This window comes from Schistocerca nitens, chromosome 12 (genome assembly GCF_023898315.1).
Source record: "Schistocerca nitens isolate TAMUIC-IGC-003100 chromosome 12, iqSchNite1.1, whole genome shotgun sequence".
Classification (NCBI taxonomy): Eukaryota; Metazoa; Arthropoda; class Insecta; order Orthoptera; family Acrididae; genus Schistocerca; species Schistocerca nitens.
Window position 1 is genome coordinate 123,782,208 of NC_064625.1, and position 20,394 is coordinate 123,802,601.

The following is a 20,394-nucleotide window of genomic DNA, read 5'->3' on the forward strand; positions in this document are numbered from 1 at the left end:
TGCAAATTCAGATTCTGTAGTAGCATTTTAATCATAAACCAACAAGGCATAAATACACTTTCCTGTTTCACTATTGCATATTTTATATACATATTTATATATTCGAAACTATACAGTCTATAGCTGTCTGAACATTTGTTACGGTAACATATAAAAATTTGAAGTTAATCGGAAATGAGATTTTTGATAACGATGCTTTTCATTTATATATACATATATTAAAGAACTGAGTATCTAAAAACGCACCCATATTACAATTCAATGTTAAGTCAAAACTTTCAAAGCAGTCAGTGATGGAAATGGAAATGAGCATTTGGCATCATTGGCTGGGAGGCCCCTTGCGGGGCAGGTCCGGCCGCCTTGGTGCAGGTCTTATTACATTCGACATCACACTGGGCGACATGCGCGCTGGATGGGGATGAAATGATGATGAAGACAACACCTAGGCTGTGAGCAGAGAAAATCTCCGATCCAGCCGAGAATCGAACCCGCTCCTGTAGGACGGCAATCCGTCACGCTGACCACTCAGCCATCAGGGTGGACACTCGGTGATAAACCTACAGAAATTAACGATTTTGATCACACGAACATTTTCATTTTTATTTATGTAGACATCAGTTTACTGGACCTGTCTTCCAATTCCTTGTAAATGCTAGTGAAAACAAATCTTACTGTGTACACCAGGTCCGCATTTACTTGTGGGCTAGCTAGACCACTTGGCTAAGTGTCCGGCCACATGTTCTTTTCACTGCACACTAAAGAGTACGCGCAGTTGCGCAGACGGCCATCCGCAACTCGGCTACCTCCCCATATCGCTGCCGCATGTTGATCGGAGCCGAACACAGGCGATATTACACGAATGTTGCCGACACAAGTCGTACCGTTCACGCACTTGCGAGCTTTCGAGCGGGAAGGCGTCTGCAGCCGTGCACTTCGCAGCTTGTGCCGCGCTTACAAGACGATTTTGAGAAGAACGAAGGCAGATTATCGAAGCTTGGTGCAAAGAGAACACGAATGTTTTAATCGACAGCCTGTGGACCCGTATGAAACTTTCGTAGCTTTAAATAATGGCAGTATTTGGAATAAGTACAGTCGCTGGGACAAGGGTAGTCGTGGGAATGTGGAGAAAACATCTTTAAAAATGAACCGAATGACACGAAATAATAATCATGAATATATGATACATCCTTGTATGTACATTTCCATAGATAATTGCTCGTAATTTCCCAGTTGTTGAAGTTTAATTAGAAATACGACTATAAAATACAAAGAAGTAAATAAATGCGAAATGTATAGATTAGCACGTAGTCTTTGCTTCTTGCCTGATATATCACGAAGGGCACAATAACCTCTAACTGTATTTTGAGATTTTAATTGCACTTCATACTTTATGTAAACATGTTAGTCCGTAGTTGGAAAAGGTAAATCATAATCAAGGCGACAACGACAAATGTTTTTGTCGATTCGGAAAGTATATTCTTTCAAAAGAAGTCAGTTTGTACAATGGGCAGAGATAATGTACTGTGGTGTTGTTCACAATTGTTATCTATGACATGCTGCATACAAATTATCCACTTAGGAAGTATTTTAAAACAAGTGAAATGAGATTTGTAATAAGGTAATATGAAAAGAATGTCTGTTATTTGTGGTTAATAAGCTAGCTTCGTAAGAAATGGGCATGAAGCTGGGCATTTAAGATGCCCTTTTGCCTATGATAGTCAATTGTCTCTTGTGTGTTAAAATTTTCCACGCAACGATACCTCATTTGTCCGTGTACGATTGGCATGTTTTGAGAGAAAGGTATATTGACTTGAGAATATATACATATACAGGGTGGCCCAAAAAGGATGGTCACATTTTAAATAACTATAACTCCATCAGTTTTACAAATTAATTTTATTCAATTACGTAACTAAATGCTCCCAGGCACCCAATTACAAGAACTAACCACAAAAAATCATGTACGGAAAATGACTTCCGGAAGATGGTGTCCTTCCTCGGTGATGCATTCCACAAGTCTTTCCTCGAAATTTTCCATCACTTTCACTACTGTTTCTTCTTGAATTGCCATAATTTCCGCACTGATTGCCTCCTTCAGATCAATTAAGTTTCGGGGCTTCTGTACGTAGACTTTTGACTTTAGGTATCCCCAAAGAAAAAAATCACAGGCTGAGAGGTCAGGTGATCTCGCGGGCCAGTGGACATCTCCAAAACGCGAGATGATGTGGTGGGGGAACATCCGCCTTAAAACACACATGGAGTCATTGGCTGTGTGGGCCGTGGCCCCGTCCTGTTGAAACCAAATTCGATCTCGATTTACATGTAACTCTCGCAGTTTCGGCACCAAAAAGCTACGTAGCATGTTAACGTAACGTTTCGAGGTCACTGTGACTGTAGCGTTGTTCTCCTCAAAAAAATAAGGACCAACAATCCCCAATCTTGAAATTCCACACCAGACTGTTACCTTAGCACTATGAAGAGGCTTTTGGTGCAATTCTCTGGGATTATCTGCTGCCCAGTACCTGCAGTTTTGTTTATTGACATAGCCGTCTAAATGGAAATGGGCTTCATCTGACATAAGAAGCACAACATCATTATTAGAGTACAAGATGTCAAGCATTGATTCACAAAATCGTCTTCGCTGCTCAAAATCACGATCATACAGCTTTTGCGTGATCATAATTTTGTATGGGTGAAACTGTAACTCACGGCTTAAAATACGCTGCAACGAACTACGGCTGAGGCCTAAAGTTTGAGCACGACGCCTAGTGGAACGACGCGGGCTTTGCAGCACTGACGCTCTAACATCATCAATGTTCTGTGGAGTAACTGCTGTACGTGTACGCCCTGTAGATTTACCACTTTTGACAGACCCTGTTGTCCGGAATGCAGTCACCCAACGTGATATGGATCTGCGATCTGGAATGGGTCCATCACGCGCTACACCAAAACGTTGTCGAAACAATCGTTGCACAGTAATAAACGATTCATCATTTCTGAAAAACTGTTCCACAGCAAAAACACGATGCTCGACCGTCCACTGCGCCATCTCGTGGCAAACTGGGTGTAATGGCCGACTTGCAGACGGCCGGCAGTGGTCCCCCCTCCTCACCTTTCAATGGTACTACGCAGTTCAAATCCGACCATCTTTTTTGGGCCACCCAGTATATATTCCTGGAAATTGAAATAAGAACACCGTGAATTCATTGTCCCAGGAAGGGGAAACTTTATTGACACATTCCTGGGGTCAGATACATCACATGATCACACTGACAGAACCACAGGCACATAGACACAGGCAACAGAGCATGCACAATGTCGGCACTAGTACAGTGTATATCCACCTTTCGCAGCAATGCAGGCTGCTATTCTCCCATGGAGACGATCGTAGAGATGCTGGATGTAGTCCTGTGGAACGGCTTGCCATGCCATTTCCACCTGGCGCCTCAGTTGGACCAGCGTTCGTGCTGGACGTACAGACCGCGTGAGACGACGCTTCATCCAGCCCCAAACATGCTCAGTGGGGGACAGATCCGGAGATCTTGCTGGCCAGGGTAGTTGACTTACACCTTCTAGAGCACGTTGGGTGGCACGGGATACATGCGGACGTGCATTGTCCTGTTGGAACAGCAAGTTCCCTTGCCGGTCTAGGAATGGTAGAACGATGGGTTCGATGACGGTTTGGATGTACCGTGCACTATTCAGTGTCCCCTCGACGATCACCAGTGGTGTACGGCCAGTGTAGGAGTTCGCTCCCCACACCGTGATGCCGGCTGTTGGCCCTGTGTGCCTCGGTCGTATGCAGTCCTGATTGTGGCGCTCACCTGCACGGCGCCAAACACGCATACGACCATCATTGGCACCAAGGCAGAAGCGACTCTCATCGCTGAAGACGACACGTCTCCATTCGTCCCTCCATTCACGCCTGTCGCGACACCACTGGAGGCGGGCTGCACGATGTTGGGGCGTGAGCGGAAGACGGCCTAACGGTGTGCGGGACCGGAGCCCAGCTTCATGGAGACGGTTGCGAATGGTCCTCGCCGATACCCCAGGAGCAACAGTGTCCCTAATTTGTTGGGAAGTGGCGGTGCGGTCCCCTACGGCACTGCGTAGGATCCTACGGTCTTGGCGTGCATCCGTGCGTCGCTGCGGTCCGGTCCCAGGTCGACGGGCACGTGCACCTTCCGCCGACCACTGGCGACAACATCGATGTACTGTGGAGACCTCACGCCACACGTGTTGAGCAATTCGGCGGTACGTCCACCCGGCCTCCCGCATGCCCACTATACGCCCTCGCGCAAAGTCCGTCAACTGCACATACGGTTCACGTCCACGCTGTCGCGGCATGCTACCAGTGTTAAAGACTGCGATGGAGCTCCGTATGCCACGGTAAACTGGCTGACACTGACGGCGGCGGTGCACAAATGCTGCGCAGCTAGCGCCATTCGACGGCCAACACCGCGGTTCCTGGTGTGTCCGCTGTGCCGTGCGTGTGATCATTGCTTGTACAGCCCTCTCGCAGTGTCCGGAGCAAGTATGGTGGGTCTGACACACCGGTGTCAATGTGTTCTTTTTTCCATTTCCAGGAGTGTATATGTGTGTGTGTGTATGTGTGTGTGTGTGTGTGTGTGTGTGTGTGTGTGTGTGTGTGAACTGAAGCCATGTTTTTATCTGCCTTTCTGCATTTTTTTTCCAATACGAATGTAGCAAGTTTTATGATTTTGTAAGCAGGTTAAATAAAGATGAGGAATTAATGAAAAAAAGTTTGAAACATGTTCAAAAATTGATTTGGGGCTCTATTTCTGACTGTAGACAAGTGGTTATGAAAGGACCGGATACAAACAGGTTGTCTGAAGATATCGCAAAGATTGCGAGTTTGCATTGGCTGTTTTATAAAGCGTTATCTTTTGTCAGAGCGGTATAGAAATATCCTCTTTGAAGTGTTGGCAGAAGAGCCAACACCGTTTTGCTAGAGGAGGCCGAAATGCACGCGTTTAATTACACACAGACTGGCGTGAGGTCTGGAACAGGACAATGTCTTGAGAATTGCAAATGAAGTACGTAGATGATGTAATACTTAACTTTAATCCATAATTGGTGTATATTGCTCTTGACGGTACAGGTTTTATAATAAGCTCAATATAACTGGTAATGGCGCCTTGCTAGGTCGTAGCAAATGACGTAGCTGAAGGCTATGCTAACTATCGTCTCGGCAAATGAGAGCGTGATTGTCAGTGAACCATTCCTATGAACGTCGGCTGTACAACTGGGGCGAGTGCTAGTAAGTCTCTCTAGACCTGCCGTGTGGCGGCGCTCGGTCTGCGATCACTGACAGTGGCGACACGCGGGTCCGGCGTATACTAACGGACCGCGGCCGATTTAAAGGCTACCACCTAGCAAGTGTGGTGTCTGGCGGTGACACCACACTCTTCCTAGCGAAGTCACCATTAAAAAGAAGACAGGCAATTTAGCCTTCCATCAGGTTTTATTGATTTAACTCTTAGTGTTTTGAAAACTCAAAGTTATTAACGAAATTTGAGGAAGGAAAAATGTCGACTACATTTATACCTGCGTGCAAGTTAACTCTTTCGCGGGCGCATTTTTTGTAGAAACTCAACAAAGATAATTTTTTGCTGTCCCATTACAAATTTTATCAACTGACTGTGTTTATTTTTTGATAATTTCGTTTTTGTGATTTAGGACGAAAAACTGTGGTGATACCACGGTGCCTTTGTTAGGTATTAAAACTGGTGGTAAATAGATTTCCCACTTCTCTTTTGTGTTGCCATTACACATAAAAAGTAATGGACCGTGCTTCCTGCTTTTATTTTGTGTTTTCTTTTACTTAATTTGTTACCGATGTTAAAATTTACTTACCACAATGTGAAAACAATCCTCGAAACCTTATCACGTAATAAAGGTACGAGCTGATACAGGCTACAATAATTTATATTGCACAAGCGAAACAATGTGTTAAGACAACAGTAGTGATCCCACGACAAACAGAAACTGATTGTTGTAGCAGTTTTCATAGACCTGGTGCTGTGTGCTGCCACCAGAGGCCAGGCATAGACAGAGGGCCGGCCACAGTGGCCGAGCGGTTCTAGGCGCTTCAGTCTGGAACCGCGTGACCGCTACGGTCGCAGGTTCGAATCCTGCCTCGGGCATGGATGTGTGTGATGTCCTTAGGTTTAAGTAGTTCTAAGTTCTAGGGGACTGCTGACCTCAGATGTTAAGTCCCATAGTGCTTAGAGCCATAGACAGAGGTGGTAAAACGTATTCCCAGAACCTTTGGGATACGCCTAAGTTGGTGGTAAGTATGCTTCCCAAGGACCACAAAAGACAGATTAATTTTGTGCTAAGTGGCTATATTTCCTAAGCCCCTTTCATAAACCACATTAGTCGTAACCATACTTCCCAATAACCATTAAAGCACTGTTTTTGGTGGCATATACAGGGCGATGCAAGAAGATATGCAAATATTTTAATATGTTATACTACAAGTAAAACTAAAGAAAAAATCTCATATAAACATAGGTCTACAAATGTTTAGTTATGGAGTTACAGCTAATAAACGTTTTTGCCTGAAATTTAGCAACTTCACGAATATGAAACAATCGCAAAACTGTACGAGGTTAAAGTAAAGCACGATTTCCACTTGCTACGCGATTGAAAATGTATTTTCAATATGACGGTGCGCCTCCACATTTAACCAACGCCGTCACTAGACATTTAAATGAACATTTTCCCCAGAAATGGACTGGTCGTGGTGCTACACGTCTGTGGCCATCCAGATCGCCCGATTTGACACCAATGGATGTTTGTGTAAGGGGATGGATGAAAGACATAGTTTATGAGGGAAAAACCAATATACGTGAGGCATTACTTGCTCACGTTATGAATGCAATAGACGAAATTAAGAACAACCCTGAGAAACTGAAACGAGCAACAAAATCTGTTCATACACGTACAGCTAAATGTATTGAACTCGGTGCCGACATTTTTCAACATTTATTGTGAATGTATTGTGAAACTGTATGTACACTGTACAACTTCGTTAACACTGAGCTTTGTTTTTCTGGTTTAACATGAAGTCACGTGTGCTATGGTGTTAATGAAAGCAGATTACCTGACACATTCATACAGTTTCAGTTAACGTTATTACCATCATTTTTCCAAAATTAAATTCTCTACAAGTTCTGTAGAAAACTTACGCAATTGTCTGAATTTTAAAAAAGAAATTGGGCCAAGTAGTTAATAGATTAAAAATTTTACGAAATTACTTCTTAGCTTCTCTGGATGTTGTCGGAAACTACTGCAGATACACGTCTGGGACGTGTTTTATTAGATTCACCAGATCAATAAGAACAAAATAAATGGAAACGTGCTTTGCTTTAACCTCACACAGTTTTGCGATAGCTTCATATTAGCGAAGTTGATAAATCTGAGGCAACATCTTTTATTAGCCATAACTCCGTAACTTAACATTTGCAGACCTATGTTTATCTGAACTTTTTTCTCTGATTTCACATGTAGTATAACATATTATAATACAGGGTGTTTATAAATAAATATCGGGGTTTCACGCTTTATAATATTTATTGCATTACACTTACAGTTATACATGATGTGTCAAATGAAAGAGCAACTCGAACAGTTGTGTTTGGTACCAGTGCGCATGAGCAGCGCGCAGTGTTTCCGCCGTAATCCGCTAGACAGCGGTAGTAGCGAAGATGGTGACTAGTGAACAGAAAGCATTTTGTGCTTTGCAGTTTGCAAAGACCGAATCTGTAGTTACTGTGCAACATGCGTTCCGGCTGAAGTTGGGTTGTGATCCTCCGAGTGACAATAACATTCGTAGATGGTATCATCAATTTGAAGATACCGGCTGCCTTTGTAAATGGAAGAGCACAGGATGACCAAGAGTTAGTGAAGAGACTGTTGAGCGAGTGAGAGAGTCGTTCACTCGTAGCCCAAAGAAATCAGTCTGGAAGGCTAGTCGTGAATACCAAGTTCCCATGTCGACTTTTTGGAAAGTTTTAAGAAAACATGTACAACTACATCCTCACTGTTTAAAGTTATTACAGGCTCTAAAGGCGGAAGACCATGGATTACGTGCCAACTTCGCAAAGGAAATGTTGTTTCTTGACGACGAAGATTTTCTGTATCATGTTATCTTCAGAGATGAATCATCTTTTCACCTTAGTGGACATCTTAACACTCACAATGTGCGCATCTGGGGCTCAGAAAATCCTCACGAGGTGGTACAAACGCAAGGAAATTCCCCTAGAGTGCCTTTTTTGTGACGTATCCCGGCGGAAAGTTTATGGGCCTTTCTTTTTTGGTGAACCTACTATAACTTGCACTTCTTACCTTGGTACACTAGGACAATGGCTCTTCCCTCAGTTGGAAGAGATGAGCCAGACATCTTCATTTTCCAGCAAGATGGTGCGTCACCTCACTGGCATAGCGAAGTACGCCATAGGTTGTACTTCACTGTGCCCTAGTGCTGGATAGGCCGCAAGGGGCCCAATGACAGGGCTTGCTTTGCATGGCCTCCACGTTCACCAGACCTAATGCCATGCGATTTATTACTTTGGGACTTCATCAAGGACCGTGTGTACGTGCCTCTGCTACCAGCAGACCTCCCTGAATTAAGAAACCGGATTGAAGCAGCTGTTGCTACAATCACTGAAGACACACTTATCAACTTTTCTGAAGAACTCGGCTATAGACTTGATGTGTGCCCTGTGACAAATGGTGCTCACGTTGAACAGTTATAAGGTACTTGGTAAAACTGTTTGAGTTGCACTTTTAAATGGACATTTCTTTTATAACTGTGTTGTTGTTGTTGTTGTGGTCTTCAGTCCTGAGACTGGTTTGATGCACCTCTCCATGCTACTCTATCCTGTGCAAGCTGCTTAATCTCCCAGTACGTACTGCAGCCGACATCCTTCTGAATCTGCTTAGTGTATTCATCTCTTGGTCTCCCTCTACGAGTTTTACCGTCTGCACTGCCCTCCAATACTAAATTGGTGATCCCTTGATGCCTCAACACATGTCCTACCAACCGATCCCTTCTTCTAGTCAAGTTGTGCCACAAACTCTTCTTCTCCCCAATCCTATTCAATACCTCCTCATTAGTTATGTGATCTACCCATCTAACCTTCAGCATTCTTCTGTAGCACCACATTTCGAAAGCTTCTATTCTCTTCTGGTCTAAACTATTTATCGTCCACGTTTCACTTCCATACATGGCTACACTCCATACAAATACTTTCAGAAACGACTTCCTGACACTTAAATCTATACTCGATGTTAAAAAATTTCTCTTCTTCAGAAACGCTTTGCTTGCCATTGCCAGTCTACATTTTATATCCTCTCTACTTCGACCATCACCAGTTGTTTTGCTCCCCAAATAGCAGAACTACTTTAAGCGTCTCTTTTGCTAATCTAATTCCCTCAGCATCACCCCACTTAATTCGACTACATTCCATTATCCTCGTTTTGCTTTTGTAGATGTTCATCTTATATCCTCCTTTCAAGACACTTCCCATTCCGTTCAGCTGCTCTTCCAGGTCCTTTGCTGTCTGTGACAGAAGTACTATGTCATTGGCGAATCTCAAAGGTTTTATTTCTTCTCCGTGGATTTTAATACCTACTCCGAATTTTTCTTTTGTTTCCTTCACTGCTTGCTCAATATACAGATTGAATAACATTGGGGATAGGCTACAACCCTGTCTCACTCCCTTCCCGACCACTGCTTCCCTTTCATGCCCCTCTTACAACTGCCGTCTGGTTTCTGTACAAATTGCAAATAGCCTTTCGCTCCCTGTATTTTACCCCTGCCACCTTTAGAATTTGAAAGCGAGTATTCCAGTCAAAATTGTCAAAAGCTTTCTCTAAGTCTAAAAATGCTAGACACGTAGGTTTGCCTTTCCTTAATCTATTTTCTAAGATAAGTCGTAGGGTCAGTATTGCCTCGCGTGTTCCAACTTTTCTATGGAATCCACACTGATCTTCCCCAAGATTGGCTTCTGCCAGTTTTTCCATTCGTCTGTAAAGAATTCGTGTTAGTATTTTGCATCCGTGATTTATTAAACTGATAGTTCGGTAATTTTCACACCTGTCAATACCTGCTTTCTTTGGGATTGGAATTATTATATTCTTCTTGAAGTCTAAGGGTATTTCGCCTGTTTCACACATCTTGCTCACCAGATGGTAGAGCTTTGTCGTGTCTGGCTCTCCCAAGGCCGTCAGTAGTTCTAATGGAATGTTGTGTACTCCTGGGGTCTTGTTTCGACTCAGGTCTTTCAGTGCTCTGTCAAACTCTTCACGCAGTATCACATCTCCCATTTCATCTTCATCTACATCCTCTTCCATTTCCATAATATTGTCCTCGAGTATCTCGCCCTTGTATAGACCCTCTATATACTCCTTCCACCTTTCTGCTTTCTCTTCTTTACTTAGAACTGGGTTTCTATCTGAGCTCTTGAAATTTGTACATTCATTTAATTGGACATATCATTTATAACTTTAAGTTTAATATAATAAATGTTACAAAGCGTTAAAACCTCGATATTCATTTTTAAACACCCTGCATTTGCATATCTTCCTGAATAACCCTGTATATACTTGCTACAGTCCTGAAGGCATAACAAACTGGAACTACAGCTGGTGCGGCGCACTGCCACTAGGTTCCAGAAGCATACAGAAGTGGTGACACATATTCTCTTAAACGCTGTAAAGAAATGAGTTTAGTGGGAAAGATATCCCCCACAGCCTGCGAGAGGGTTAAACGTGCGTGTGCCGTGTGCCTGTAAGCTTGAGTGCAGTGCGGCTGTGGTGGGAGCGAGTGCGGAGTCGCGTCATGCGCCGGCCGGAGTGGCTGATCGGTTCTGGAACCACGCTGGTGCTACGGTTGGGTTGGGTTTTTTGGGGGATGAGACCAAACAGCGAGGTCATCGGACTCATCGGATTAGGGAAGGACGGGGAAGGAAGTCGGCCGTGCCCTTTCAAAGGAACCATCCCGGCATTTGCCTGGAGCGATTAAGGGAAATCACGGAAAACCTAAATCAGGATGGCCGGACGCGGGATTGAACCGTCGTCCTCCCGAATGCGAGTCCAGTGTTGCTGCTACGGTCGCAGGTTTGAATCCTGCCTCGTGCATGGATGTGTGTGATGTCCTTAGGTTAGTTAGGTTTAAGTAGTTCTAAGTTCTAGGGGACTGATGACCACAGATGTTAAGTCCCGTAGCGCTCAGAGCCATATGAACCATTGATTTCGCGTCATGCGTGGGTGTGCGGCACGCAGGTTGACGGCCCGCCGGACAGGGCGGAGTACCGGCCGATCGCGGGCACGGACTCTCCGCTGCACGGCAACGGCTACGTCAACTTCGGCTACGACGAGAGCTACCACAAGCCGCCGCCCCCGCAGCCGCTGCCGCCGCCGCGCCCGCCGCCCCCCGCCGCCCCCGCGCCGCAGCAGGAGCAGCGCAGCTGGCTGCAGCCGCCGCCCACCGCCGAGACCTCCTTCAGCGCCCCGGAGCCGCAGGTCAGTCAGACACCGCCTGCTGCTGCTGAAACTTGCGCGTTCTGCAAAGTTCAATCTTAGGTCCAGTACTGTTTCTCATAAAATGTAACTCCTTACCTCCACCAGGGGCGTTCAGTATATGACGCAACTACTATTTCGTCGGGACCGATGACCATAGCAGTCTGCTCCCTTTAATCCCACAAACCAACCAACCAACTATTTCGTCAATTTCGGTCGAAAAACTGTGCAATTTGTTGTGGGCCATCGTGTAATATTTCCTCTTCAACCCCTTTAATTTCGTAAACTTCCGATAGGTGGCAGCCTTCAAAATGGCGCGTGTGATAGAGGTGTCGTCCGAGCAGATAGCTGTCACTGGACTCTTTGGCGGAAAACCGGAGCAACACAAACATTCGACCTGCCACTGGACAAAAGCACGGTGAGTCGTTGGGCGAGACGTCTGTCATCATCACGACAAGGTCAGGCCAACGTGTCCCATCTCCTGCGTACTGTCCAGCTGCACACAACTACAACTATTGCAAAGTCAGAATGTGCGGACAGTCTCATTCGAGGAGATCGAGCACTACACACGATCCAGTGGACGCACATGTCGATAGTGCTAACACACTTGTCCACCATTTGGGGTATTCAAAGTGAAACGATTGGTTAAATACGCAGGACAGAACAGGTAGTTGGAAATGTGGAAAGGGGACAAAATTGAGTGGCTGTCAGTTACACTCGAACACATATAACTTTATTCAGTTGCCCAAACATTACAGCACAAATTTTCCAGCTTAACTATCGACTGAATGTCACATAATCTTATGGCTTAAGGGTACAACCTCTTTAAATTTTAAAACGGCTGGAGGCCCATGATTTAAAACACAACTACAATAAATTTTGAAAAGCAGAAAGGCAGAAAGCGCAAGGTTTTATCCTTAAATAATATTTCAAATGAGGCTGAAGGCCCAAACAGTCTAAGACTTGACAAGTAAGGAATTTTAATTTTACAATGGCTGAGGGCCCATGATTCAAAACACAACTACAGTAAATTTTTACAAAGCAGAAAGCCTAAGGCTTTATCCTTAAACAGTTTTTTTTTAATGAGGCTGAAAGCCCAAACAATCTAAGATTTAACAAGTAAGGAATTTAAATTTTTACACGGCTGAAGGCCCATGATTTAAAAACACAACTACAATACATTTTCAAAAGGCAGAAGGCCCAAAGCTTTATCCAAAAAAAAAATATTTAAATGAGGCTGAAGGCCCAAACAATCTATGACATAGCAAGTAAGGAATTTTAATTTTAAGTTGTCTGAAAGCCCATGATTGAAAAACACAACTACAATGAATTTTCAAAAGGCAGAAGATCCAAAGCTTTATCCAAAAAAAAAATATTTTAAATGAGGCCGAAGGCCCAAACAATGCAAGACTTGACAAGTAAGGAACTTTCAATTTTGAAACAGCTGAAGGCCCATTATTTAAAACCCAACTAAAAGCATACAAATTCGAACCATCCGCTATGAGCCATTTAAATACACAATCAAACACCAATAAGAAAAGGCAGTACAGCCAGCGGCGCTCAGAAATTTCCAGGGGTCAGTCTGCACTTGAAATACTAACGTTCACTTAGGGGAGACAGGTATTCAGCCCAACTATATCCAATCCGCCGGCAACCCAACCAAGAGACAGTCAACGGACCCACCAACATGACAACTTACTTTCCACCCGACCAGTACACAAGGAACTCGAAAGCCAAAAAGGCAGAAAATTACGCTGGTGCACTTGGACTTCAAATAAGCAAAATACAGTTAAACTCCACTGGATGGTGGCCAAGCTTTCGCCAGCTCGAACATTCACTGTTGCTCACGGGAATACCGCCAATAGCCAACCGTGAAAACCAACGCACAATGTGAACAGACTGGCTTCAGTAATTAAATCACCACTCAACTTTGATGTCCGGGGTCAGTCAGCCACGAACCTCGTAGCAATCGGGACAGCTCCCACACACTCCGACACTGTGTAGAGACTGCCAGCGGGCCCGGCCCCCTGCGCCGCGCGGAGAATTCCTGACTGATCCACACCAACTGACCAGCTCCTCAGAACCAGTACGGCAACAACATTCAGAATAACTTGTCAGTCAGAATCACACAAACTACACACAGTTTTACAAACACTTGCAAGAAGAACTAGACAATGCTAACGGCAGTGACTGTACATTAACAGGGACAAGTCACGAGTCGGCACACACAGGCAACCCATAAGCGATCGTCGGCCAAACACACGTTGTCCGGCAAGACAACTGACTGACAACCAACCAAGCCGTCCCCACTCAACTTCTGTGTGTCGGCAACCGTCGGGCGAGTCGTGGCGGTCCGGACCTCACTGCTTCCGCGCCCCGACTGAACTTGTGCCGCGTGCCAACTCAAACACTGCCAGGTCCAAACTAACTGCTGGCGCCTTTCAAATGACTAGCCGACACACAATGACTGGGAAGTACACTCCTGGAAATGGAAAAAAGAACACATTGACACCGGTGTGTCAGACCCACCATACTTGCTCCGGACACTGCGAGAGGGCTGTACAAGCAATGATCACACGCACGGCACAGCGGACACACCAGGAACCGCGGTGTTGGCCGTCGAATGGCGCTAGCTGCGCAGCATTTGTGCACCGCCGCCGTCAGTGTCAGCCAGTTTGCCGTGGCATACGGAGCCCCATCGCAGTCTTTAACACTGGTAGCATGCCGCGACAGCGTGGACGTGAACCGTATCGATGTTGTCGCCAGTGGTCGGCGGAAGGTGCACGTGCCCGTCGACCTGGGACCGGACCGCAGCGACGCACGGATGCACGCCAAGACCGTAGGATCCTACGCAGTGCCGTAGGGGACCGCACCGCCACTTCCCAGCAAATTAGGGACACTGTTGCTCCTGGGGTATCGGCGAGGACCATTCGCAACCGTCTCCATGAAGCTGGGCTACGGTCCCGCACACCGTTAGGCCGTCTTCCGCTCACGCCCCAACATCGTGCAGCCCGCCTCCAGTGGTGTCGCGACAGGCGTGAATGGAGGGACGAATGGAGACGTGTCGTCTTCAGCGATGAGAGTCGCTTCTGCCTTGGTGCCAATGATGGTCGTATGCGTGTTTGGCGCCGTGCAGGTGAGCGCCACAATCAGGACTGCATACGACCGAGGCACACAGGGCCAACACCCGGCATCATGGTGTGGGGAGCGATCTCCTACACTGGCCGTACACCACTGGTGATCGTCGAGGGGACACTGAATAGTGCACGGTACATCCAAACCGTCATCGAACCCATCGTTCTACCATTCCTCGACCGGCAAGGGAACTTGCTGTTCCAACAGGACAATGCACGTCCGCATGTATCCCGTGCCACCCAACGTGCTCTAGAAGGTGTAAGTCAACTACCCTGGCCAGCAAGATCTCCGGATCTGTCCCCCATTGAGCATGTTTGGGACTGGATGAAGCGTCGTCTCACGCGGTCTGCACGTCCAGCACGAACGCTGGTCCAACTGAGGCGCCAGGTGGAAATGGCATGGCAAGCCGTTCCACAGGACTACATCCAGCATCTCTACGATCGTCTCCATGGGAGAATAGCAGCCTGCATTGCTGCGAAAGGTGGATATACACTGTACTAGTGCCGACATTGTGCATGCTCTGTTGCCTGTGTCTATGTGCCTGTGGTTCTGTCAGTGTGATCATGTGATTTATCTGACCCCAGGAATGTGTCAATAAAGTTTCCCCTTCCTGGGACAATGAATTCACCGTGTTCTTATTTCAATTTCCAGGAGTGTAATAGCAGTCCAGCAAAGATAATACGGCAGGGCCTATATCCACAAGTGCTGCTGCTGCCACTCATGGGCAGGCAAGCCAGCAACTAAGTGACACCAGTAATTGATAATTACCATAATGAGATGGCAGTACGGTAATAACAAGATGTAAAATAAGAAATGGCACGAACACGGGCCACGCACGGCTCACAGAGGTTTGTGCCGGCTCGGTTCCTCACAGTGTAACACGAGACCGTGAAGAACGACGGGGGACATCAGCACGGAATTGGTCGCACGTTACAAGGCTGATCGTGATAATATTTGCTGAACATTGTCACAGGCGATGAAACAAGGGTTCGTCATTTCGAATCGAAAACAATACGGCAATGCATGAAGTTGCACTACACCGTCTGTACTCCGAATAAAAAGTTCAAAGCAGCACCCTCAACCAGCAGTCATGGTGACAGTCTTCTGGGATTGTGAAGGGATTGTCTTCGATGTTCTCCGTTGTGGTGCGACGCTCAATTCTGGAGCGCGTTGTCTTACCATTACTAAAGTGAAGAAACGAGTTCAGTGAATTCGTCATTGCAGATCGACTTGTCCTTTGTCACGACAGTGCAAGGCCTCACACAATTCTCCGCACCCGAGAGGAGATCACAAGACTTTGTCGGACTGTTGTTTCCCATCCTCGCTACGCGCCAGACCTCACACCTTCCACCTTTCATCTGTTTGGCCCAGTAAGGGTGCGCTCCATGGGGTTGGGTTCTTTGGGAGAGGAGACCAAACAGCGAGGTCATCGGTCTCATCGGATTAGGGAAGGATGGGGAAGGAAGTCGGCCGTGCCCTTTCAAAAGAACCATCCCGGCATTTGCCTGAAGCGATTTAGGGAAATCACGGAAAACCTAAATCAGGATGGCCGTACGCGGGATTGAACCGTAGTCCTCCCGAATGCGAGTCAAGTGTACTAGCCACTGCGCCACCTCGCTCGGTGCACTCCATGGGAAGCAGTACTCAGACTGTGGGGAAGTTATTCGTGCAGCAAGATACTGGCTACGACGTCGACCAGCGCAACGGTACCATGCCGGCACACAGACTGTTCCAGTAAAGTGGCGTTAGGGCGTCGCATTGAATGGTGATAATTTAGAAAAATAGGGTTTTGCAGCCAAAACAGACGAGAATAATATGGTGTATTGGATTCCTGAATAGAACCACCTGTTCTTTGTTGTATTACATAGTCATGGTACCTCGTAATATATAGGGTGTTACAAAAAGGTACGGCCAAACTTTCAGGAAACAATCCTCACACACAAATAAAGAAAAGATGTTATGTGGACATGTGTCGGGAAACGCTTAATTTCCATGTTGGAGCTCATTTTAGTTTCTTCAGTATGTACTGTACTTCCTCGATTCACCGCCAGTTGGCCCAATTGAAGGAAGGTAATATTGACTTCGGTGCTTGTGTTGACATGCGACTCATTGCTCTACAGTACTAGCATCAAGCACATCAGTACGTAGCATCAACAGGTTAGTGTTCATCACGAACGTGGTTTTGTAGTCAGTGCAATGTTCACAAATGCGGAGTTGGCAGATGCCCATTTGATGTACGGATTAGCACGGGGGAATAGCGTGGCGCGGTACGTTTGTATCGAGACAGATTTCCAGAACGGCGGTGTCCCGACAGGAAGATGTTCGAAGCAATTGATCGGCGTCTTAGGGAGCACGGAACATTCCAGCCTGTGATTCGCGACTGGGGAAGACCTAGAACGACGAGGACACCTGCAATGGACGAGACAATTCTTCGTGCAGGTGACGATAACCCTAATGTCAGCGTCAGAGAAGTTGCTGCTGTAGAAGGTAACTTTGACCACGTCACTCTTTGGAGAGTGCTACGGGAGAACCAGTTGTTTCCGTATCGTGTACAGCGTGTGCAGGCACTATCAGCAGCTGATTGGCCTCCACGGGTACACTTCTGGGAATGGTTCGTCCAACAATGTGTCAATCCCCATTTCAGTGCAAATGTTCTCTTTACGGATGAGGCTTCATTCCAACGTGATCAAATTGTAAATTTTCACAATCAAGATGTGTGGGCTGACGAGAATCCGCACGCAATTGTGCAATCACGTCATCAACAGAGATTTTCTGTCAACGTTTGGGCAGGCATTGCTGGTGATGTCTCGATTGGGCCCCATGTTTTTCCACCTACGCTCAATGGAGCACGTTATCACGATTTCATACGGGATACTCCACCTGTGCTGCTAGAACATGTGCCTTTACTAGTACGACACAACATGTGGTTCATGCACGATGGAGCTCCTGCACATTTCAGTCGAAGTGTTCCTACGCGTCTCAACAACAGATTCGGTGAGCAACGGATTGGTAGACGTGGACCAATTCCATGGCCTCCACGCTCTCCTGGCCTCAACCCTCTTGATTTTTATTTATGGGGGCATTTGAAAGCTCTCGTCTACGCAACCCCGGTACCAAATGTAGAGACTCTGCGTGCTGGTATTGTGGACGGCTGTGGTACAATACGCCTTTCTCCAGGGCTGCATCAGCGCATCAGGGATTCCATGCGACGGAGGGTGGATGCATGTATCCTCGCTAACGGAGGACATTTTGAACATTTCCTGTAACAAAGTGTTTGAAGTCACGCTGGTACGTTCTGTTGCTGTGTGTTTCCATTCCATGATTAATGTGATTTGAAGAGAAGTAATAAAATGAGCTCTAACGTGGAAAGGAAGCGTTTCCGGACACATGTCCACATAACATATTTTCTTTCTTAGTGTGTGAGGAATGTTTCCTGAAAGTTTGGCTGTACCTTTTTGTAACACCCTGTACAATGAGTGGGCTTAGTTCGTTTCTGCAGATGACACTGGTATTGTAATTAATCCAAACATAGTGGCTGCTACAGAAGAAGTAATAAACAGTGCGGTTAAAAGTATTGTTGAGTCGATGCCTGCATGAAGTCTCAGTCCCAATTTCAGTTTCAAAAGGTGAAGCAGCTAGAAGGAAATGAGGAAAGTAATGAAACTTTAAGGAGTGAGAGAGTATGTGACCTTATTTCAATGGTTACAAAACTGAACCAAATTTACAGATAACTTGACTGTACGAGCCCAGTTAATGGTATGCAGTTGCACCCCCTCCCCTCTCCCGCCCAACCTTCCTGGCGTGGACTCATTCATTAATTGGTTTGACAAGGCAGTCGCAACGCTGCCACCGCCTCCCCCCAATGAACTTGCAGCTGGCCCTCCATGCTGGAACGGAGCTGCTCCCACACTGGGTTTGTGAAGGACGAAATACACTACTGGCCATTAAAATTGCTACACCACGAAGATGACGTACTACAGACGCGAAATTTAACATACAGGAAGAAGATGCTGTGATATGCAAATGATTAGCTTTTCACAGCATTCACACCTACAGCGTGCTGACATGAGAGAAGTTTCCGACCGATTTGTCACACACAAACAGCAGTTGACCGGCGTTGCCTGGTGAAACGTTGTTGTGATGCCTCGTGTAAGGAGGAGAAATGCGTACCATCACGTTTCCGACTTTGATAAGCGTCGGATTGTAGCCTATCGCGATTGCGGTTTATCGTATCGTGACATTGCTGCTCCCGTTGGTCGAGATCCAATGACTGTTAGCAGAATATGGAATCGGTGGGTTCAGGAGGGTAATACGGAACGCCTTGCTGGATCCCAACGGTCTCGTATCACTAGCAGTCGAGATCACAGGCATCGTATCTGCACGGCTGTAGCGGATCGTGCAGCCACGTCTCGATCCCTGAGTCAACACATGGGGACGTTTGCAAGACAACAACCATCTGCACGAACAGTTCGACGACGTTTGCAGCAGCGTCGACTCTCAGCTCGCAGACCACGGCTGTGGTTACCCTTGACACTGCATCACAGACAGGAGCGCCTGCGATGGTGTACTCAACGACGAACTTGGGTGCACGAATGGCAAAACGTCATTTTTTCAGACGAATCCAAGTTCTGTTTACAGCATCTTGATGGTCGCATCCGTGTTTGGCGACATCGCGGTGAACGCACATTGGAAGCGTGTATTCGTCATCGCCATACTGCTGTATCACCCGGCGTGATGGTATTGGGTGCCATTGGTTACACGTCTCGGTCACCTCTTGTTCGCATTGACGGCACTTTGAACAGTGGACGTTACATCTCAGATGTGTTACGACCCGTGCCTCTACCCTTCATTCGATGCCTGCAAAACCCTACATTTCAGCAGGATAATGCACGACCGCATGTTGCATGTCATGTACGGGCCTTTCTGGAACAGAAAATGTTCGACTGCTGCCCTGGCCAGCACATTCTCCAGATCTCTCACCAATTGAAAAAGTCTGATCAATGGTGGCCGAGCAACTGGCTCGTCACAATACGCCAATTACTACTCTTGTTAAACTGTGGTATCGTGTTGAAGCTGCACGGGCAGCTGTACGTGTACACGTCATCCATGCTTGTTTGACTCAATATCCAGGCGTATCAAGGCCGTTATTACGGCCAGAGTTGGCTGTTCTGGGTACTGATTTCTCACGATCTATGCACCCAAATTGCGTGAAAATGTAATCACATGTCAGTTCTAGTATAATATATTTGTCCAATGAATACCCGTTTATCATCTGCATTTCTTCTTGGTGTAACAATTTTATTGGCCAGTAGTGTAGGAATCTTGCCAACCACACGAGAGGTAATCGTAGTGACACAGGTTTCGGTGATGTATTGTCATACCGTTTGAGTTTCCGAAGTCTCTACCGACCACGGCCTGAAGTGGTACCCAATGCTCCCCACATTGAGACATCTGGAATAATGGCGCTGGGCCTCTCCAGAACACTGGAAGCGCGGCACCTCCACCCACGCCGCCACCACATTCGCCGACAGTGGTCAGCTGGGTGTAGTTTAGGAACGCGATTCGCCGCCAAATACAGTGCGACGCCATTCGTCGGCTGTCCCCATTCGCGGTACCACCCCAAATGCAGGCTGTTTGCATTGCAGTGTGACTTGCAGCCTACATGTGGGACAGCCATTCCCCAGACCGGCTGCTGCTCATCTCCGTCCG

At 46.5% G+C, this 20,394-nt stretch overlaps 1 protein-coding gene across 1 annotated transcript in view; it reads left to right on the forward strand.

The window, feature by feature from the left end:
- Positions 1 to 20,394, forward strand: part of LOC126214950 (uncharacterized) — a 154,881-nt gene that overhangs the window by 76,756 nt on the left and 57,731 nt on the right. The window contains exon 7 of the mRNA XM_049941586.1: positions 11,314 to 11,444. Within this exon, the coding sequence (XP_049797543.1) occupies positions 11,314 to 11,444 (131 nt within the window). The remainder of the gene's footprint in view (positions 1 to 11,313; positions 11,445 to 20,394) is intronic.